Below are 21937 nucleotides of genomic sequence, written 5' to 3'. Positions count from 1 at the left end.
CACTGCTTTTCTTCTGTATTTATTTCATAATTTTATTCTCTATTCCTCCAACTCATCATCTAACCACTGGGCATCCTCCAAAATGTACCCAAGGCCCATGGAGCGCCTCCGCTTCGGCCCAGAAACAGCAGTGACTGTTGCGATGTCCATGTCCGAATCCTCCTCCATCTGAAATAAGGTCGGCAGCTGATATAAACACAGCAACCAAGCAGCCAAGCACAAACACCAGGGCTTTAAAGCTGCTACAATACTGTCAATACACAGTCAGGGATGTTTTGGAGTAATACACAGCTATGTGGATTAGTCACTCACACAAGTGCAATAACCAGTTATTTTGCGACACAAAGACATCAGTTTGGGACTTGCCTTTGGGCTCACGACTCTCCTTGTGTCCACCTCAGTGCCTCCGATGTAGTGAGGGCCGGCCCAGTCTGCCATGTCCGCCTCATCCCCTGTAGAGAATCTGACAAAGGCCAGTCCTTTACTATTTTCCGGGGAATGGCTTTTGTAAATCTGTTTGAAGAGATCCAAGCCAGTCGTTAACAGTAAATTGGTTAATTGGCCTTGGACAAAAATCCGTAAGGAAGAAGGAAGGAAATGTGATGATTCGTTGGCCTACCCTGCACCCTGTGACTGTGCCCCACTCTCTGAAGTAAGCTTGTAGGTACCCTTCGTTTATGTAAGGGTTCAGCTGCCGAATTACAAGTCCGTGTTCCTGGAAGTTTCAATTATTAGCATGATGACGGGTCTGTTACGATAGATTATTAAAAACACACACACACAAAAAGATGGTTTCAGGTGATAGTCCAAATGAATGAGAAGAGCAAGGAGGAGGTGTTCACCAGCTCATAGTGTTCTGCCAAGTTGGCCATGTGTTTCTTTGGAAGACTGATGTACACTCTCTTCTTACGACCGCTTTGTGGTTCTCCTTTACCTAGAGGGCAATAGAGTCAGAAAACATGCCATCCATCCATTGATCCTAAGCATCAACAATATGATGCCCCCCCCCTTCCTGGAAATTAATCTACAGGTCTAATGCCTTGTTAGTTATTAGAGCTCCATATCCAGCTTCAGTCATTGCATGTGGCTGAAAAGAATCAAGAAGAACTTTTTCCATCATGCCAAGCACAATGACATTGCAGGCGTGTCAACCTCAAAATGGTGCATACATAAGAGATTATATATAAAACATCAGCAAAAAAAAGTACAGAGTCTAAACAATGTAAATGCAAAATATAAGCAGTATAAGGTATAAAATACAATACAGTTAACGATAAAATACAACTTACGAGGTGCAAAAACGTCATCAGCAAATACGCAGTAAATTTGCAATTAGCTATTTGATAATCATATGGCTAACCAAATCACTGTAAGGAGTCACAGGTACTTACCAGAGTCCATTACCGAGATGCTCTTCAACAGACTTGTCAGACATGAAGAGCAGACGAACAGCAACTCTGTATATATAGGAGTGTACTTTGACGTGGTGGTGATGGGGGGGGGGGGGTGTTCGCATGACATGTTCCAAGTCTGAAGACACGCAGTTCTCTGACAGTTGTAATTTTCCTTAAAAATCATCCAATTCTTCCTCCATGAGATGCCTGAAATGCCATGATGGCTACAGTCTCGTCCTGCTGCATATTTGCCTGCTACGTGAACAGCTTGCCGAACAGCCCGGAGGCCCCACTAGTTTGACTGCGTGTGTGGTTGTGTTTCTTTAACTAGAAACTGAACACTGACTGCTGGGGTTGTCAGTCCGGTCTCCTCATGACCGGTTGGACCGAAATACTTGTCAAGCGCTGAAAGTAGGGTTTCGACATCCTGAGCAAGACGGCAAAACAAAAACAAGGTCCTCATGAAGGCTGACACTTGCCAAAATATTATTCAGGCGTTCTTGATTGAATACAGTGCAAATCCATCTATTAGCCAAGCCGGTTGTCCCAACCAGGGTTTAAGGGATGCTGGCGCCTATCCCAGTAGTCACTGGGCGACAGGTGGGGAGACACCCTGGACAGGCCGCCAGTCCATCACAGGGCCGACACAGTCACACCTAGGGACAATTTACGGAGGAAACCCACACAGACACGGGGAGAACATGCAAACTCCACACAGAGGACGACCCGGGACGACCCCCAAGGTTGGACTACCCCGGGGCTCAAACCCAGGACCTTCTTGCTGTGAGGCGACCGCGCTAACCACTGCGCCGCCTTGAATACAATGTACACCTGAATTTACTTTGTCGACATCATCCAGCACCTAGCTGAATTTCCTCTCAACCATTTTCATCTATACCGAACTCGCACCTCAACTATATACTAGTTAGCAGATAGGTAGTAGTTACCAGCTCTTCTCATTTAGCCTGCATTATTTACAACTGTATAGTTTACCTACATGCCTCTGCAGACAATTTTCTGCAGATCTAGTGAAAATGTCACTTTTGTCATGCCGTGTTCAAAGTGTCTTATTGTCAGACTTCCTCTTTTTAGCACCAAATAATGTTTAGGCAATATGACTCTTTTAAAGTCTTTGTATTGGCTACGTGTCAATTTTTAAGATTTTTTTTTAAATCCTTCCATCGACATGATCCCAAAAATATCAGCGATGCAGCCAGATTCAGTTGTTTGCAGAGCCGCCAAATCTGTCTTCTCTGTTAACCGCTCCTAAAAACAATGACCAGGATTGTCTGACGCGATGGCTTTTAGCCCCCGTGGGGCTCAAGTTTAGACTCTGAACCATGCAGCCTCCTTTTTGCCCCGAGGGCGCCAAAATCGACTGAAGTCTTCAAGCGTCACTTAAAATTTTAATCTTTGCCTTCCTTTTTTCCTGTATTGGAGGTTGGTGTGGGGATTTTCATCACTTCCACACACGCGGCTCTCCAAGGCATGCAGTCGTCCCTGATCCAGGTCAGGATTTGTATTCTAGCAGGGGTCAACACCAAATACCCTAATCCGGTTTCATAGCCTGCCCCAACATGCTCACACACACACACACGTTGAATAAGTCTGATTTTGCATCAAGTCAAAATCCCATTGACCAAATTTACCGGTTTTAAGCTTTTATTTTTAAGCAGGCTATTCACTTAATCCACTTACAATCAACTCAGGTAAACACCTTAAATATAGTTAACAATAAAACCACAGACGCACACCTTTTGCAGTCTACTCACTCAGTGATGGGTGTACTTGGTAACACATTTTATAGGGAAAAATACTGCTTTTACAGTCTAAGAACCATAAGAATTCAACCACAACTCGTAACGATTAACAATGAATAAATATCACAATTGCACAGGTCCGTCGTTGGCATTCAACAGTTGCATTAAATAATACGCTCACGTTAAGTGTCGACCGCTGGGAATACTGTAGTTTAAGGGACGTTATTTCTTCGGAACGTGAAGTGTTGTTGGTATTGCCACGCCGTGAAATGTTGGTGGACCAAGGCTGGGGAGCGGGGGGAGATCTCTTTATGAACAGAAAATATTACAGCAAAAAATGTGCACAGTTGCCTTTTCAGATTCTAGCTCAAATCACACAGAATGGTGTCAGGACAGAAGAAATCCATCCACACATCATGAACGGGGAAATTCAGTTACTGCAAATTAACCCATCCTAGCTGTGATCTGTGTAGCTCGGCGCAGCGGGCTGACGCCTTCATGCTGCACCCGGGGACCAACTCCAGTTCTTTTCCCACTGCCTTGCTCAGGGGCACAGACAGGAGGATAAACCCTAACGTGCATGTATCTTTTGATGGTGGGGGAAACCGGAGCACCCGGAGAAAACCCAACGCAGACACGGGGAGAACATACACACAGAGGACGACCTGGGATGACCCCCCCCCCCCAAAAAGTTGGACAACCCCAGGGTTCGAATCCAGGACCTTCTTGCTGAGAGGCGACAGCGCTAACCACTGGGCCGTATTTGGTGAAGACTACAGCAATCATTATACTTCAGCACGTAAAAGGATTTCTTCCTCCTCCTTCTTTTCACGTTAGGCAGAAGGTTTCGTTCAGAAACCACAGGAGCCGCTGGTGACGTAGTGGGGATGTGCTCATGGAGGGACCAACCTTACTGCGCCTGTGGTCTTGAAGGGGGGACCACCAGATCGTCCTCCTCACAAATGGTCTGCAGTTGGGTGATGAGAAACTGTTTGTCCTTACCCTCCTAAAAAGCACACACACACACACACATATCAAGGCACATCCACCACCGACTGACATGGAAACGGTGTGTGTACCATGCACGCATTATCCCAAAGGCGTCTCAGTGTACGTACATTTTCGATTTGCTTTTCTAACAAACCGATGGCCTTCTGCAGGCCGTCAACAACTTGGGCATAGATGTAAATCACCGTTCTGAAAAACAAAAGAGTGCATGACTGAAGATTGTTTTCCTCAGTAATCCAAACGTCAGCTAATGTCTAAAACGACCAAGCCGGTCACTTTGACCGTTTTGGATTTTCAAAGTTTAATAACTTTGTGAAAAAGAAAAAAAAGACGGAGACCTGCCCCTCCCCGAATGCTCCTAAAATTGCACATATTTGCATTAAAATTCGTTTTAGATCAATTGCACAAAAAATATTTACCTAAAACGACCACGAGCGGTCAAAATGACCGCGCGTAATTTGCGCGTCATGTCACCGTTTACGACGCGTTATTATGGATCCCACTGCTTTTCTGGGCAAGACACGCCCTGCGTAGCATCCAGGCGCTAGGATTCCAGGAAGATTCACCCCTACTCTGCCTCTGATTAGCTCACCTTACACCTAACTCCGCCCTAACCCTAACCTTAACCAACCCCATCAACGGAGGCAACGAGTACTGGCCAATCAGAGGCAGAGTGCCCAGAAAAGCAGTGGGATCCATAATAACGCATTTAGCGTACGACGTGTTGGTCGCGTCATTTCCTTCGCGAAGGTCACTGCTGTGTCCTAGAAACACACTAGCGCCCCCCAGTGCAGAGTAACAGTCAAAACTTGATTTTTGATTATTTCCGACATGTCTGGTTACAGACGCCGTTACGGACGCACCATGACCACCACCGAGGCGTTGCAGTATTTACAGGCGTTGGACGGCGGCCATTTTAAATCGTTTTAAAAACAGTATTAAAGTTGTTAAAATGTTAACTCTGGTGTCAGTCGATTCTTGACAGACACACTGACACACGCAATGGATTAATATCTCAGTTGGGTATTTGTCTTGACAGAATATCGAGTTTAAAAATCGGCGGTCATTTTGACGGCCCGTGGTGGTTTTGGGAAGGCGTGAAATCCCGGTCGTTCTAGTTTAAGTAGCAGAGGGGGGCAGAACTTCCCCAGCATCCTTCAGCAGACACGTCGTTCCCCTGTGGCTGAGAGGCCCGTTAGCTGCAGCAGTTAAAAAAAAGGTAGCCGAGTGATTGCATGATGATATATATATATAAATACAGTAGTAAGTTGACTTGAAGTGAAAGGATGAAATGATCCCAGACTCACAGGAAGACGCCAGCTGCCAGGAACAAGAATAATGGCTTGTCCACCAAGTAGGTGTACAGCCAGTCCAGCCCTGCCAGGACAGGATGATCTCCCTTCAGCTCCTCGGCCCACAGTTTCCCTGCCTCGATCATCATGGTGACGTTCCTGAAAGGGCCACACTCGGATGACGGCGTAATCCTGTGCGACACCGACAAGACGCTTTTGAGGACTGTTGCACGTGTCCACCAAGACGTACTCGTGCGCTCTTGCTTCTGTGTGCGCGTGTGTGTGTTTTGAATTCATGCGTGTCATCCGTCAGTGCGCGCGACTGAAGATTGACAACACGCGCGTGTGAGAATATGACACAAGGTTAACACACGCACGTGTAGCGAATCTTGAATCGCGCGCGCACACGCGGAGGACAGAGAACGAGCTCCTTTACGCCACTCACGTCCACATGGTGTATGCGACAGACACGGCTGCACCCAGGAAGGAAGGGACGCACAAGAGAGAGATGAAGAGCGTGGTCATCTGGGTGGCTTTCCAGGGCTTTCTCGATACCTGGAAGTTTAACATCAGGCTGCTCTGGAGGGGGCGGGGCGGGGGGGGGGGGGCAGCAGAAGCAAAACAATATATTTGTTACATAATCCAGATGTGGAAACAGCTGTATTGGTGGCATTTGTGTACGTCTGCATACCAACCTTCTTCATGTAAAACAACACAATCAGTTTCACGATCTGGACCGCGGGAAGCAAAGGAGCAAACAGTACACCTATCCTAAGACGGGGTAAAAAAAAACAACATCATTTAGGTGTGACAGCTTCATTTTGGAGTTGTTTACTAGTTGTTGTGAGATGACTGTAAAGTTTCATCATGACAGGAAGGAAAGGAGAAGGGAAGTCTAAATGTTTGTGTGTCGTAAATGTTGTGTTATACCAAGTAAGGGTTTGCCCATAAATTAGCTCCAATACGTTGCGAGCGATGTCAAACTCCGGTCTCCTGTTTCTCTTCAACACTCGCTTAGAGAACAACCTGCGGAGGACACAGAGTCTACCATCAGTGTGACAGCTTTTACTCGGCAAAAGGTCTTCAAAAACCTAACTAACGTAAGCATATAATCAGGACCACTTTTGAGCCAACAGCAGTGCAACACAAAGACAAAAACACATATCCAAAAATTACAAGAACACATGTATCAAACTACAAAAAGGAAAAACAAAATCACTGTCCAAGAGAACAAACGCAGGATGACTGTCGGAACTGCCTGGGCTAGCAGTTAGCCTAGCTTGCCCCGCTTCCTCGTCAGACCGCCCTCTGTGTTTCCTTCTTGGGCACAGCTCCAGGCAAGGGCTGTGGTCCCTGGGCCCACCGGACACAGCAGACTAGGCTCCCCCAGCTGATCCAACGCTAGCTCTCCCTGCCAGACACCTCCGACACACCTCCTCGCACTCCACACGACACTAAAAACACAGTCGGCGCCAGGCGAGGCCGCTGCCAGATCACCCTCGGCGCTATCAGAACTGCCGGTCTGCATGGGCTAGCAGTTAGCTTAGCCTGCCCTGCTTCCGCGTCCTGTCAGACCGCCCTCAGTGTTTCCTCTTCGGGCACAGCTCCAGGCAGGGCCGTGGTCCCTGGGCCCACAGGACACGCAGACCAAGCTCTCCCAGCCATCAAACGAAGACACCAACTTGGATGCAGACGTGAACAGACACTGCATGGACGGTACTGGGTGAGGCTTGCGCCGTCACCTTCCCACACCAGTACTGGGTGAGGCCGCTGCAAAAAAAATTAGAAACATGCTCTCCAGGTCACGGATCACTTGCCTCCACAAGAACTCTCCGAAGAACATGTAAAGCACGGTGAAGATGAAGTCCATCAGGAGGAAGCGATACAGCTCTTGCCCCACATAGCTCTCCCAACACTGGACAGGAAGACAGTGATCAGTTTATAAGCTGTGGAAACCCTATTCAAGGTTATTTAACGTCAGCTAACAACATCAGCAACACTAACACACAAAGACATCTAGCCAGTAAGCTCTATTATGAGTGTATCTCTTATTTCATGAGTTATTAATCTGTCGAGGGGCAAATTCGCTCTGTGCCCTCTGGTTGGGGCACAGCATCGGCCAGCTACTGTGGTACCCCAAGGGCCGGCCGGTATGGGTTTAGTGACTTGGAGGAAGACTTTAGAATCACACTGGAGAAGGGGTCCTCATCCTTCAGCCAGATAAGCTTGTGCCATGTTGGCCCGGGCATTAGCCGAACGTCCCAGTTTCAATTGGATTTGGTCAAGAACCTTCATGTCATGCCTTCCCTTTCTTTCTTTGCTCAGTTCATCCCGTCTTTCTTCACTGCACTGTCTGATCAAGGCTAAAATGTCAAAACACAAAAACAACAGCAAAAAAAACAAAAAACAAAACATGGCCGAACGTAGGGTTAGACCTGACTTTCCGGTTGATTGGATGATCTCAGTAACCATAAAATCGTACTTCAGCCCAAGTGCTCTTGAGACATTTCATAAGTCATAACATTGCATTCTTCAAATGCTGTAATTATGCAATGCACCTTCACATGATCACCCTCCGATTCTACGGCAATCCTCCCCAGCCAATGGTAACACAGCACTCCAACCACACTGATCTTCAACAGCAGGTTTCTATTAAACAGAAATACATAAGAATAAATAACATATACTAAGTTTGACAAACCAACTGTTGCTCATGGTGGGATCAGCTCTTGGAAAAAAATTGACCGGCACTATATGTAAATATAAAATAGCACTATATATCCATCCATCCACATTCATTATCCAAGCCGCTTATCCCAATCGGGGTCACGGGGATGCTGGAGCCTATCCCAGCAGTCACTGGGCGACAGGCGGGGAGACACCCTGGACAGGCCGCCAGTCCATCACAGGGCCGACGCATTCACACCTAGGGACAATTTCGTATGGCCGATCCACCTGACCTACATGTCTTTGGACTGTGAGAGGAAACCGGAGCACCCGGAGGAAACCCACGCAGACACGGGGAGAACATGCAAATGCCACACAGATGACGCCCCAGGATGACCCCCAAGGTTGGACAACCCTGGGGTTCGAACCCAGGACTTTCTTGCTGTGAGGTGACCGTTGTAACCACTGCACCACCGTGTCATGGCACTACATATAAATATATAAAGTAATTGGAAAAGACCTCACATACATTGCACACAATCACAGAAAGGTGAATCAGTTTATCTGGATACAACATCATTTATTGAGAGAAACGTTTGATCACTCACCTAAGTGACCTCTTCAGTCTCAACTGACTGCAGGTATCCCCACCCTTATAAACAATACAGTGGCATAACGACCGAAAACGATCGGTTTCATATATGCATATATGCCATTTACTAGTTTCAATGGCCATGTGTACTATTCACAGAGGGTTGGGGAACAGTTGCAATCACAGCATCGTTAGATGGCGACAGAAGTACTCTTAGGCCCCCGCCTCGTTTCAGGGATGGCCGTCCCCTCTTCACCTAGATGGCCACACATAGATGAGCCGCTGTATTGTTTATAAGGGTGAGGATACCTGCAGTCAGTTGAGACTGAAGAGGTCACTTAGATGAGTGATGAAACGTTTCTCTCAGTAACCGTGTCCAGATGAGCTGGTTCACCTTTCTGTGATTTCCTCACCTTAATTATTGAGCATGCATAAAGACAGTGCATACATAAAACACATTTTCTGAGAGTACAGTGAAACTGAGCCCGGACCCACATAGGTGCATTTTTGAGATGACACAATGGGGCTTCAATACAAATTAGGTGTGTTGTGTCTATAAAGTTAGAAAAAAAAAAATCGCATTTAACTCACAGATTACATCCCATCTCATCGAAAAAAAAAAAAAGGCACACACTGACCATGACTACACAATGATTAAAATTGTTTCCAGCATTAGATTGCAAGTCAGCGGCGCCGTTGTAGTTCCCCTCCTCACCTGAGGACAGAGACATAGATGCGTACGCTGGTGGCGTTGAAGCGCTCCATCAGAGACACCAGATTCAAGAGGCCCGGGAGCAACATGTTGATGCCCGACACGATGGCGGGCAGGACCAGAAGATAAGCGTCTCTGTGCAGGTCGCCCACAACATCACTCCCATGGCCATGCTGGGAGGGAAACGACACAACTCACCAGAAAGACCAGACCGAATCCCAAAACAACAACAAACAACAACGACAGAGCCTGACTGAAAACCTCCTCAGGAACGTACTTGCCTATTCTGAAACCAATTATTATGTGAACTTAAACATTAATTTAAGAAGAAAAGGGGAGGGGGCAGAACTTCAGTAAGAAAGCAATGTAAAATGAAAACAAGAAGGGGGGGGGGAGTCAACACACTGATGTGCAATTTTGTGGTTGGCCTTGAGAAAGACTACAAGAAATCCAGAAGTACCTTGAATGCCCTAACTGCCAAAAACTGTTCGACTTGCATCAGCTCTAAAAACATGGCTAAATTGTGCAAATGGTCTCACATTCAGCCTTCTGCCCACGTCCAAGTGCTTTGAGAGGCGATTGATGGCCAGGGCGACCAGGGAAATGACAGCCACACATATAGCCCAAGCCAGAAGGTGCACCATGACGCGGCACAGTCGCTGCACGAGGGTCTTTTTGTCCTCACCACGGATCGCCTCAGACACCAGCTCCTGTGAGGAGAGAGGAAACCACAGCCCAGCGCTGTCACCGTCACACCAGCGAACGCCGCTCCTTTGAGCTGCACAGTGAGATTATTCTGAGGCCGGCACTAATGAGAGCAGCGTGTCTGAGCTGTGACCTGAGAAAAAATTCAATTTGTTGTTTAAAAGGTCCCCCGTGAACACACGTCTTCGATCAGTTCTGTACATCAGCTTCAGCGTTTCACCGCACATCCACTGGACATTTATAACCTTATTTCTGGTTTCACATCCTGCCTGCGTGTTCCTTTTTCAGCGAGGCGGTTTGAACACATCTAGATATAGGGCAACCACACGGACGCATTAGTGTGCACGCCGGTTCGATACACACTTTACAGCGTTTGTTGCTCAAAAGGCATACGCCAAGCCACGACTCGGCCTCGGAGTTCAATTTTTCTCCATTTGTTCTTAAATTATTTGCAGCCTTATACGTGGTTCTGCAAGAAAATGCTCCAAATAAAAACGTGCATCGCTTCTAGTAAAAATGGCGATAGGCGTGGCCGTTGACATACACAAATGGCCTGCACCAAACAACATCCAGATGCCTCTTTCACCTTGAGCTGGGTGCTGAGAGTCTCAGACTGCAGCTGGACAGATGTCATCTTGCTGACTTTAAAGTCCCAGGAGCAGAACACTTTCATAGCCAGGTTTTCTTCGGACTTGTACATGTGGAAACGTCTCCCCAAGTATGTTGACATGCTGCGAAATGACAGTGCAGCAATGAAGCCAAACGATCACACAAACACTTGAAGACTTATATTAAACACTATGCAATGGTAGAAACTTACTCGAAGATATTCGAAATCTCATGTGGCAATTTTTTGAAAACTATAAAAGAAAAAGTGCGCCATACTTTCGTGTGATGAAACTGTTACTCCCCCCCCCCCACTTTTTTCTCCCCAATTGTAGCCAGCCAGTTACCCCACTCTTCCGAGCCATCCCGGTCACTGATCCACCCCCTCTCTGCCGATCAGAGGAGGGCTGCAGACTACCACATGCCTCCTCCGATACATGTGGAGTCATCAGGAGTTTCGCCAGGGGGACGTAGCGCGTGGAGGATCACACAATCCCCCCCCCTCCCCCGGAACAGGCGCCCCAACCAACCAGAGGAGGCGCTAGTGCAGTGACCAGGACACACACCCACATTCGGCTTCCCACCCGCAGACACAGCCAATTGTGTCTGTAGGGGCGCCCGATGAAGCCGGAGGCAACACAGGGATTTGAACCGGGATCCCTGTGTCGGTAGGCAACGGAATAGACCGCCACGCCACCTGGACGCCCCGAAACTGTTACTTTTTCAGACAGCAGGGAGAATTAACAAGGTTGCAAAAGCTGATGTTTTGTCCTTGGTTAAACTTGTAAATTAGCTGGTTCGCTGTGATTGATCCATGTGTTAGTGAGGGCCTGGATTCTGTATTTCATATCAGTAAAAGCACTTTAGAACTGTAATGGGTTAAAAATCATAAATGGGAAAATGAATTTTTATAGAGAGAAGCGAAGTAGCCATTCAACCAGTAGACGAGGATGATGCCCGTGATGAAGAGGGCTATGCCAATGGTGAAGAGGTAGGCTAAGGATATGTTGTACGACATCAACAGGGTTCCTTCCCCAGTCTGGCAGATGGACTGGTTGATGACTTGACCAAACACATCGTGGGCCAACTTGGCAGATCCACAGCTTTTAATGATGGTACTGCTGTAGTATCCGTAAAACATCAGACTCTGAGAGAGGATACCCTGATATTGAAAAACAGGGTGAGAATATGGTTTCAGGGCACCGGGTCACTGAAATGAAACTGGCCCTAATGCACTCACTAAATAATTTCACATCATTAGTAGTGATCTATCGTTCCTTCCGTGTTGCAGGGGAACTACTGTAAGTCAACTGGTGCTCTAATATGCCCTCCATCTTACTGTGCCAGTGAAGAGGTCGAGTCCAGTGAATGGGTTGACGCTGGAGTTGTTGTACTGAGGAGGGTGAATGGCTTGAGGGATGACGAGGAACAGGCCAGTGCAGAGGAAGAGGAGGATGTTGAAGAGCAAGAGGGTCCTGAGGAAGAGGAAATAGGAGAGCACTCCGGTCCCAAAACGACCGCTTAGTATCTTCAGTGAAAACTGCCACAACCGCAGGGATCTCATGAAGGAAGGGAACCAGCTGAGCAAGTAGCGATGCTGTATCTGCAAGGAGAAAAACATGGACGGACGAGCGAAGTGTGTGCAGGACATACATAATCTGAGGACACAAGGTAGGATGAAAATGTAATGGTGTATGATCACCCCTGACCCACTGGTTATACTCACCCTGGCAAGGTCCTGCCTGGGGTTACGGCAGCATGGCACATTTCGGTTAGTGAGTGAATTTTCTGCGAATTCTCTGAAAGCAAGTTTCCTAATGAGGGAAAAGACAAGCCCTTTATACAAGAAATAAACCATGGAATGTTTTTTTGGTTAATTGGTTGGCGAACTATTCTTGTATAAATGCCATCTGTACCTGAGCTTAGTCTTCTCTGTCAGGTTAAGGGGCAGAGCTCGCAGCATGCGCCAACGTTCCCCCACCGAGAGACTCTGGAGCTCAAACAACACCTGCTGGTTATCGTTTTCTGTGAACCACAAGTTAGAAATGACAACCACCTCCCCATACTACAGATATTCAACCACTTAACCTAACCACAGCTGATATGACTAACACCAACTCCCTGTGGCCCAACAGGGGCAAAGGTAGAAAAGGTACCCGATGCACGACTGGAGAAACAATCCCTGAGCTACAAATTCTCTCTCTCTCTCACTCTCTCTCTCTCTCTCTCTCTCTCTCTCTCTCTCTCTCTCTCTCTCTCTCTCTCTCTCTCTCTCTCTCTCTCTCTCTCTCTCTCTCTCTCTCTCTCTCTCTCTCTCTCTCTCTCTCTCTCTCTCTCTCTCTCTCTCTCTCTCTCTCTCTCTCTCTCTCTCTCTCTCTCAGCAGCTTCTCCAGGGTCGGGTCGTGGTGGCAGCAAGCTAAGTAGGGTACTCCAGATGTGCCCTCAGCAGCAGCAGCAATGCCCTCCAGCAATGCCCAGCAGCTCCTGGGGGATCCCAAGGCATTCCCAGGCCAGAATGGACATGTAGTCCCCTCCAGTGAGTTCTGGGTCTACCCCAGGGTCTCCTCCCAGGTGGTCCTCCTGGACCAGTCTGTGATACCGGAAGTCAGCACGCCCCGGTCCCCACCTTTGTTTGCCGCGTGGCCTGCATTGCACCCTACCCCAGTGCTCATCCCCGCAGGTGGTGGGTCCACGGGGCGGACAAACAAATGTAATTTTAGCAATGCATTTCACATGATCTCAGGAGGGCCGAACAATAAAAAAGAAGAACATTTCGTTTTTTGTGCATCTTAAGCACTGCAATATTAAAGAATGAAAAGGAATTGCATCATTCCAGATTTTAACTTTCTGAACTCCATGTACAAAGAATTTAATGCTCTAGCAGTGATTTCGTTGCTGTCAGAGGGGAAATAAGACAGTTGCACAAGAAATAATCGAATTAAATTATCAGACTAAATTTGTCAGGTATGCTGGCTAGAATACCCCCCCCCCAAGAGCAGCTATATAAGAGTGGACCTTGCAGGATTTCGTTTTCAATCAAGCAGTAAGAATTTTAGTCAGACATGAATGATGGACCCAACTGGCCTTACACTGCATCCTGTGCAATGTGGCGATTGCGCATGTATAAAATATGACGTCGATTCTTGAACAATCTTTTTTGTGTTGTTGTCGCGCAGCCCTAATCTCCAGGATTACTTGGACAACGAGAGGAGTTGCGTGTCTGGAGTGGATTAAATTTGGGATTCACACTCACCGTCGTCATTGATTTCTACAGAAGCTGCCTGGTAAGTGTCACACTGGGTACTTGGCCCTGCAGAGTGAGGGCCCCAGAAGGACGTCCGGTGTCTACGTCGCCGGGATGAACGTCTAACACGCTGGGAAATGTGCATATTTTGGTTCTGTTCTGTGTGGGACAAGGTCAGCTTTAGTCATGATTGAAACCAACTACTAACTAGATCACATATGATGTGCTTGCATGAGTCTTGCAACATGCATGGAGTGAGACAGCAACAGACTCAGCTCACCGGTAGTGTGACTGGGCATGGAAGATATGACCTTCAGGGTAGCAGCTGACCAGCAGTTCCTGGTCAGAGGATTGTCCCGTTCTCTTTTACTTGTCCCTTCTCGATTGTGGCCAAGATGGTCAGCTTGGCTATCTAAAAGGGGGGAGAAAAAAGTCTTGTGTGCACTTCTAAAGGTCAAAAGACCAAGAACCATCCATCCATCCATTATCCAAAGTGTTTATCTTTACTCAGGGTTGTGGTGGTGCTGGAGCCTATTCCCAGCAGTCATTGGGCGGCAGACACCCTGGACAGGCTGCCAGACCATCACACACACATTCACACCTAGGGATAATTTAGTACGGCCGATTCACCTGACCTACATGTCTTTGGACTGTGGGAGAAAACTGGAGCATCCAGAGGAAACCCATGCAGGTTTTTTTGTTTGTTTTTTTTTTACATGGGGACGCTGGTCGCGTGGCGTGGGTCCTGGGCTGTTCCGGTGGCATCTGGACACCGCTTGGCACCTTGCGCATCATATTCTTCATAAATTTTATAATTCCATTATAATTCTGTCATCCTCTTTCAGTACTGTATTCTATAAACACAACATCCATTGCACATTGTCCGTATTGGGAGAGAAATCCTCCACTGTTGCCCTCCCTGAGGTGTCTTTCTATTTTTTCTCCCTGTTCAAGGGTTTTTTTTTTTTTTTTTAGCTAGTTGTTCCTCATTTGATGTGAGGGTCTAAGGACAGGATGTTGTGTTGCTGTAAAGCCCCTTGAGGCAAATTTGTAATATTGGGCTATACAAATAAAACTGACTTGACACGGGGAGAACATGCAAACTCCACACAGAGGATGACCCCCGAGGTTGGGCTATCCCCGGGCTTGAACCCAGGACCTTCTTGCTGCGCTAACCACTGCACCACCGTGCCGCAGATCAAGAACCACATACAGCAACTTCCTTTTAAGTTTATAGATGAGTAATACAGTATTTTCAATACCGTGTCCTGAAAAACCCATAGACCATACACATTTGAGGGCGACAGCGGGACAACTACAGTAGTATTTGATGAAAATGGAACCAAGTCCTTTTTTGATTATGAATGAAACAACGACGAAATCAAACATTTTCATGGGTTTGTTGAGAGGAAGGTCAATGACACCTCTCCACAAGAGATCAGTAAAGACAAATTGCCACAAGTACCTTTGCTTTCGCTAAGCACCTCCATTTCCAGGATTTCAGGACTGTCACTGGAGCTCAGTGAGGACATCCTAATAAGTTGGCAGAGTGGTTCCTGGGTCAGGTCCTCCTCTCCAAGGTTTCTGGAATTGGATAGCCATTAATGGAGATTATAGTCTTGATCCTGCAAGACTGCAATACACAAGCCAAGTTCTGGTCTTTGCCATTTTCTTCTTTTTGGTTAGCATGGGAGGCTTTATCGCCTTAAACTACATAGCATAACTGGGCATCCTAATGTTGCCATGTTTGTCAGTAAATGTACAAACACTTTAACGACTCGAGACTTGTCATCCACTAGATTTGCATCACTACTAGTGACTAGCTTCCACAATACATTTTGGTGTCAGTATTGTATTGAAATGACTGGTGACTTGTCTACCAAATCTAATAGAAGAACCTACCAACGTGGATTGATTGGAAACAGCAGGTAATGGTGAAGGGGGTCAGAGTTTATTATGGGATGTTACCAGTGGTGGAATGTAACTAAGTACATTTACTCAGGTACTGTACTTAAGGACAATTTTGAGGTAATTGCACTTTGAGTATTTTCATTTTATGCTACTTTATACTTTTACTCCACTACATTTCAGAGGCAAATATGGTACTTTTTACTCCACTACATTTGACAGCTTTAGTTACTTTGCAGACCTAGATTATTAATACAAATAATCAACTAATAATGATATATTTTTATAGGCTAAGCTACCCAGCAGTATATAAAGTAATTAAAATTAGCTCCACATTTACCAGCTGCAACATTAATGTGATGGACACATTATTGCATCAATAATTATAGTCCAATAATGTGATATATGAATCTGAAATGGGCCATTCTGCATGAGTACTTTTACTTTTGCTACTTTAAGTATACTTTGATGCTAATACTTTTGTACTTTTACTTAAGTACGTTTCTGAATGCAGGACTTTTACTTGTAAGAAAGTATTTTTACACTGTGGTATTGCTACTTTTACTGAAGTAAAAGTTCTGAATACTTCTTCCACCGCTGACTGTTACCATGTTCTTATTTGTATAATTTGTATACATTATTGTATTCATGTATGAACAACCCAAAGAGGGAAGCTCAAGCCGGGCTTCTTCATTTTTATGAAAAGGACCACTGCACCTTGGAGGGGAAGTGACGGATGATGACTGGGAGGCTGCGCTTGGCTTAATACATACCTCCTCACCATGTGCAAAACGCAGCTTAATACAGCTAAAGGTTGTTTTGACAGCACATTTGACCAATGCTAGATGGGCCCAAAATTTTCCTAATGCAGACCCTTCCTGTCCTCGCTGTAAAAGTCAACCAGCAGATCACACACACATGTTCTGGTCATGCCCTAACCTTAACACACAAAAAGGACCTTTATTTACAATTATATATAATACAAAAATCAATAAAAACACATTAACACATTTTGGACCAGTACTTTTAATGCCTATAACAAGATGTTTCAAAAAGACATTCCTCCTAACCCCATATGTGCCCTATTTGGTTTTGCTCCAGAAACTCGTACCCTTAAAAAGGTAAAGTACATGTAAGTATAGCGTTTACCTCCTTGCTTGCTAGACGCCTCATTGTTCTCTCATGGAAGCAACAAGCATCGCCTCAATTTTTCCAGATGGATTAAAGACATCATGCAGTTTTTGAAACTTGAGAAAATAAGATGCACCCATCAAGGCTCTATGCAAAAGTCTATGAAGATTTGGACCCCCTTTTTCGAGTATTACAAGAGCTTACAAATCCCACTCTATAAGAACAATTAGAGTTAGATTGAGGCGCCAGAGAACTTCCCCTTTTTTTGTTGTCTGTTTTTCCTTTTCTATATATATATATATATATATATATATATATATATATATATATATATATATATATATATATATATATATATATGTGTGTGTATTATGAGTAATATGTGCAATCTGTGTACTAATCTATGTATATGGATTAGGCATAATGCATTTATGGTTATGTAGTTCCATATTTATATTCATGTGTATGTGCATGAAAATGGATTGTGAAAATAAATAAAAAATGTGTTAAAGAGAAAAGCACCATTGCATGTGAAGAAAATTCTGCATTTGTTCTCATTTCCATCATTTTCACATGGCTTGACATCTCTAATGAACATCAAGCTCCTCTCACATGACCTAGACACAGATTGTAGACACACACACACACACACACACACACACACACACACACACACACACACACACACACACACACACACACACACACACACACACACACACACACACACACGGCTCCACTTCTGTTTAACATCTATATGCTCCCACTAGTCCAGATTATGGAAAACCACGAAATATGTAACCATAATTATGCAGACGACACACAGATTTACATAACCAATACCACCGGGGGACTATCCTCCCATATAAGTACTGAGTAAGTGCATTGAACAACTTAATGATCGGATGTCTCAGAATTTTCTTCAGTTAAACAAAGATAAAACTGAAGTAATTGTCTTTGGAGCCAAGAAGAGCGATTAAAAGGCAACGCTCAGCTACAGTAAGTGATGTTAAAAACCACGAGTCAGAAATCTTGGTCAAAGACTCAGACCTGAATTTAGATAACCACATTAAGACAACTACAAAGTCCACCTACTATCACCTTAAGAATATTATCAAGAATTAGAAGATTTATGTCTCAGCAGGATTTGAAATAAACTTCTCCATGCATTTATCCATGCAGTTTCCATGCATGCCCTGCTTCTGGTGTAGCAAGATGGGAGAACAAATTCATTTTTTTTTATGTTTAAATTCTACATACAACAAACACATAAAAGAAAGGGGGGGAATAAAAGTAAAGAAAATAAATACAGAAATGAAAGGGAGGGGAGTCCCAGGGGTTTTCTGCAAGTTCAGGTTCTTCTGTCAAGTCAGAGACTTCCATAGCGTTCTTCTTCTCCATTAACCTCAGTGACGGGAAATAATGACATTTCGCTGTGAAACGCGGACAAGTTTGGCTGCGTTTTCAGACTCTGCTCTTATGTAAAAATAACTCTCCAAGAATAATAATGGTGTTAACTGCCAAATCGTGTGTTCCATCTTTCACAAGCATACCAAAGATCACATCCTCTTTACAGGGCTGGATCTTGACGTTAATGGGCCCTAGGCCTGCCGCCTCCGTTTTTGCCCCCCCCCCATCCACCCACCCACCCACCCATATTTTTCAAATGCCCCTCTTTGGCATTCAGCCTCTGCTTCTTCTTTTTTCTTTCTTTTTTTTAACGCTTTGCTGCACATGACTGCTTTCTGTAGCTCTTCTCCAAAATTAAGCGCGGATCTGCATGAACGCCATTTCTCTGCTGTAACTTCCATCAACAGTTCAAAGTTAAATGCAAATCCGGTGTGGCGTTCCGGGAAGTAGACTTCTTAGATTGACCGATACCGTGGTTTCATTTGCGTTATTTCTTTTTATGGCATAATAATTATTCCTGATTGATAGACATATATTTATTTGGCGCGTAGGTATCATAGGAATTGTTAATATGTTAAAAGATGCTACTAATAAAATAATAATAATAATTTCAAAATATATTTTCCCCCTTCCCCCACGATTTTGGGCCCCCTCGGAAATTTGGGCCCCTAGGCCTGGGCCTTGTCGGCCTATGTGGAGATCTGGCCCTGCCTCTTTAGCTCAGAGAAATTGTCAAATTTAGGAAACAACTAGTAATGCAGAGCTTCTTAAATTCACGGTGCAAATTCATATTTACAGCGGCCTCACCCAGCACCGGTGTGGGAAGATGGCGGCGTGAATTTACGTTTGCGGCGACCTCAACCAGTACCGCCCATGCAGTGTCTTTGTCCACGCCTGCGTCCAAGTTTGTCTTTGTTTGATGGCTGGCAGAGCTTGGTCTACTGTGTGGTGTGGGCCCAGGGACCATGGCCCAGCCTGGAGCTGTGCCCGAAGAGGTAACACCGAGGGCGGTCCGACAGGACGCGGAAGCGGGGCAGGCTGGCGGCGGCCTCGCCTAGCCCTGACTGTGTTTTTAGTGTCGTCGTGTGGAGTGCGGGGAGGTGTGTCGAAGGTGTCTGTCTGCTTGGGAGCGCTAGTGTTGGATCGGCTGAGGGAGCTTGGTCTGCTGCGTCCTGTGGGCCCAAGGACCACGGCCCTGACCAGAGCCGCGCCCGAAGAGGAAGCACCGAGGGCAGTCTGACAGGACGCGAAAGCGGGGCAGGCTAAGCTAACTGCTAGCCCGTGCAGACCGGCAGTTCCGACAGTCATCCTGGCTGGTGTTCATGCTCCTGGACAGTGTTTTTTTTTTTTTTAATTTTAGTTTAAATATATGTGTTAGTTTGGATAGCCGGGTTCTTCTTGTAGTTTTTGGATATGTGTTTTTGTCTTTGTGTTGCACTGCTGTGGGCTGGGGGAAACGGTGTGTTTCCTTTCATGTGCATGAAATGAAATGACAAATAAAAGTGTTTCGAATTCTGATTTTCAGTCGACTCGACTACTGTAATGGTATCTCTGCAGGTCTTTCTAAAAAAAAAAAAGAAAAGAAAGAAAGAAAAAAGGATCAAACAGATGCAGCTGATTCAGAACGCTGCTGCTCGAGTCCTTACCAAGACCAAAAGAGTGGATCACGTCACTCCAGTCCTGAGGTCGCGACACGGGCTCCCTGTCTGTCAAAGAATTGATTTTAAAACTCTGCTCTTGGTTTATAAAGCACTGAATGGTTTAGGGCCAAACTACATTTCTGACCTACTGCTACGCTATGAATCATCCAGACCTCTCAGATGGTCTGGGACAGGTTTGCTTTCTGTCCCCATAGTCTAAACTAAACACGGAGAGGCAGCTTTCAGTTTTTATGCACCACATATCTGGAACAAACTCCCTGAAAACTGCAGGTCTGCTAAAGCTCTGTTCTTTTAAATGTAGGCTGAAGACTTTCCTCTTTGCCGCTGCCTTTTATTAAATAAAGCTTGAAGCTTTTGGTTTTCCTCTTACACTGCACTGTAACTTTTACTCTCTTTTCATTGGTTCTTACATCTTTTTATTTATTGCCTTATGTTGCTTCTCGATGTATTTTGTGTTTCGTGTGGAGCACTTGGAATTGCCTTGTGGCAGAGATGTGCTATATGGATAAATTTGCCTTGCCTTGGTCAGGGGCCCAGACGGCAGTGTTGGCCCCAACATGCTTGTTTTTTTCCCCCATGTCTTTTTAGCTACTATGCAACAAATGGCTGAAATAAACTTCCAGAAGATTTGAGACTCGCTCCAACACAGACTACTTTTAAATCCATATTAAAAACGTTTGTTTACCATTGCGTTCTGCTAAATTAGAAACCTTGCACTTTGACTTCTGCAAAACCGTAAACCTTGCATTACATTTTGATTTTATTTTTTACATTTTAATGTCATTTTATGGACTACTTTTTAAATCATTTTTTATTGTATATTTTTTATGTGATGCACATCGAGTCTGCCTTGTGTATAAAATGTGCTATATAAATAAAGTTACCTTGCTTTGTATAAAATATTGGGGGGGGACACAGGCTGCTATTGTGTTCTTTTATAGGTCACAATTTTAGATTAATACAGAAGTCAGCTCTTAACCCATAATACATAATTCATGGTAGAGTTAAATGAGCCCTGCGTATTCACTGCTCTGAAAGAGAAAAATGACAACCAAGTGTACAAAATTCAAAGTAAACCTCCAGTCGAACAAACGGTGTAATAGAGTTGAAAGATTAAAATTACTTACTCATAGTCCAGGTCCATCTCATTGTCATGAAGGTTGAAGGTCACACCTTGCGCCATTGTTCTTGTCAATCCCTAGTTTCCTACAGAGTAATCTCTCATTAGGGACCTATTATAGAAAAGCTACGATACCTGACTACAGCCCAGATGACGTTTCAATTGTGTGGTTTTAACTGTACTCATATCCTGTACCCAGTGCTTTTTTATATACATTCACAATTGCTTTCCTTCCTGCAGAGAGCTCAAACACTGCACATGCATGCCCCCCAGAGCTTTTTTTATACACTCACATTGCTTTCCTTCCTGCAGAGAGCTCAAACACTGCACATGCACGCCCCCCCCCCCAACAACAGACACTTACCATCATGCTGTTGTGTCAGACTTCACGGGCCGTTACCTTGATGCAAACACATGAAAATTGGCAACATGGTGGACTGCAGCAGAAGCGTCAATAATCTACAACCAAAGAGAGTTGAGTCAGTTCGTCTGGCTGCAACGTTTATTGACAGAAACGTTTCAATACTCGTCTAAGTGAAGAGGTCGCTCAAATACCTGGATTATTGCACATGCATAAAGACAATAACCTATAACGTTTGAGAACTTTGTGTTCAACTATAACTGTTGTGCGACAAACCCTAACTCCAGAAGTCGGCTGCGTCCCGTAAAGCATGGAGGCGCAGGTGTTTCTTGTTATTATTGTCAGTCACTGCACCTGAGGACCGTT

At 45.2% G+C, this 21937-nt stretch overlaps 2 protein-coding genes across 2 annotated transcripts; both read right to left on the bottom strand.

Moving 5' to 3' along the window:
* Positions 1-39: 39 nt before the first annotated feature.
* On the bottom strand, positions 40-1409 carry LOC130119852 (heterogeneous nuclear ribonucleoproteins A1 homolog). Its single transcript, XM_056288444.1, has 5 exons — positions 1392-1409; positions 843-934; positions 620-715; positions 367-513; positions 40-168 (listed from the first exon to the last, which is right to left on the bottom strand). The coding sequence occupies exons 1-5, from the start codon at positions 1399-1401 to the stop codon at positions 40-42; spliced, it is 474 nt and encodes a 157-aa protein (XP_056144419.1). The 5' UTR covers positions 1402-1409.
* Positions 1410-4064: 2655 nt separating this feature from the next.
* LOC130119851 (transmembrane channel-like protein 6) lies at positions 4065-21273 on the bottom strand. The gene is made up of 19 exons (XM_056288443.1): positions 21218-21273; positions 15446-15564; positions 14261-14392; positions 13990-14139; positions 12653-12761; positions 12463-12550; positions 12076-12339; positions 11675-11898; positions 10717-10861; positions 9965-10135; positions 9429-9598; positions 8013-8103; positions 7272-7369; positions 6385-6480; positions 6150-6225; positions 5900-6033; positions 5470-5646; positions 4273-4351; positions 4065-4160 (listed from the first exon to the last, which is right to left on the bottom strand). Exons 1-19 carry the CDS (start codon positions 21271-21273, stop codon positions 4065-4067), a joined length of 2475 nt encoding a protein of 824 aa, XP_056144418.1.
* Between the last annotated feature and the right edge of the window lie 664 nt (positions 21274-21937).

The sequence above is a fragment of the Lampris incognitus genome, chromosome 10 (assembly GCF_029633865.1).
Source record: "Lampris incognitus isolate fLamInc1 chromosome 10, fLamInc1.hap2, whole genome shotgun sequence".
NCBI classification, from domain to species: Eukaryota; Metazoa; Chordata; class Actinopteri; order Lampriformes; family Lampridae; genus Lampris; species Lampris incognitus.
This window is presented reverse-complemented; position numbering and strand designations above follow the sequence as displayed.

Coding starts and splice junctions, on each gene's coding strand:
- LOC130119852 (XM_056288444.1), bottom strand. Junction 716..842: donor TGGCAGAACACTATGAGCTG/GTGAACACCTCC, acceptor TGAAACTTCCAG/GAACACGGACTTGTAATTCG. Junction 514..619: donor GCACAGTCACAGGGTGCAGG/GTAGGCCAACGA, acceptor CTCTTCAAACAG/ATTTACAAAAGCCATTCCCC.
- LOC130119851 (XM_056288443.1), bottom strand. CDS start 21,273: ATGGCGCAAGGTGTGACCTTCAACCTTCATGACAATGAGATGGACCTG. Junction 8,104..9,428: donor ATCTATGTCTCTGTCCTCAG/GTGAGGAGGGGA, acceptor TCTGTTTAATAG/AAACCTGCTGTTGAAGATCA. Junction 6,481..7,271: donor TTCGGAGAGTTCTTGTGGAG/GCAAGTGATCCG, acceptor TGTCCTCCGCAG/GTTGTTCTCTAAGCGAGTGT.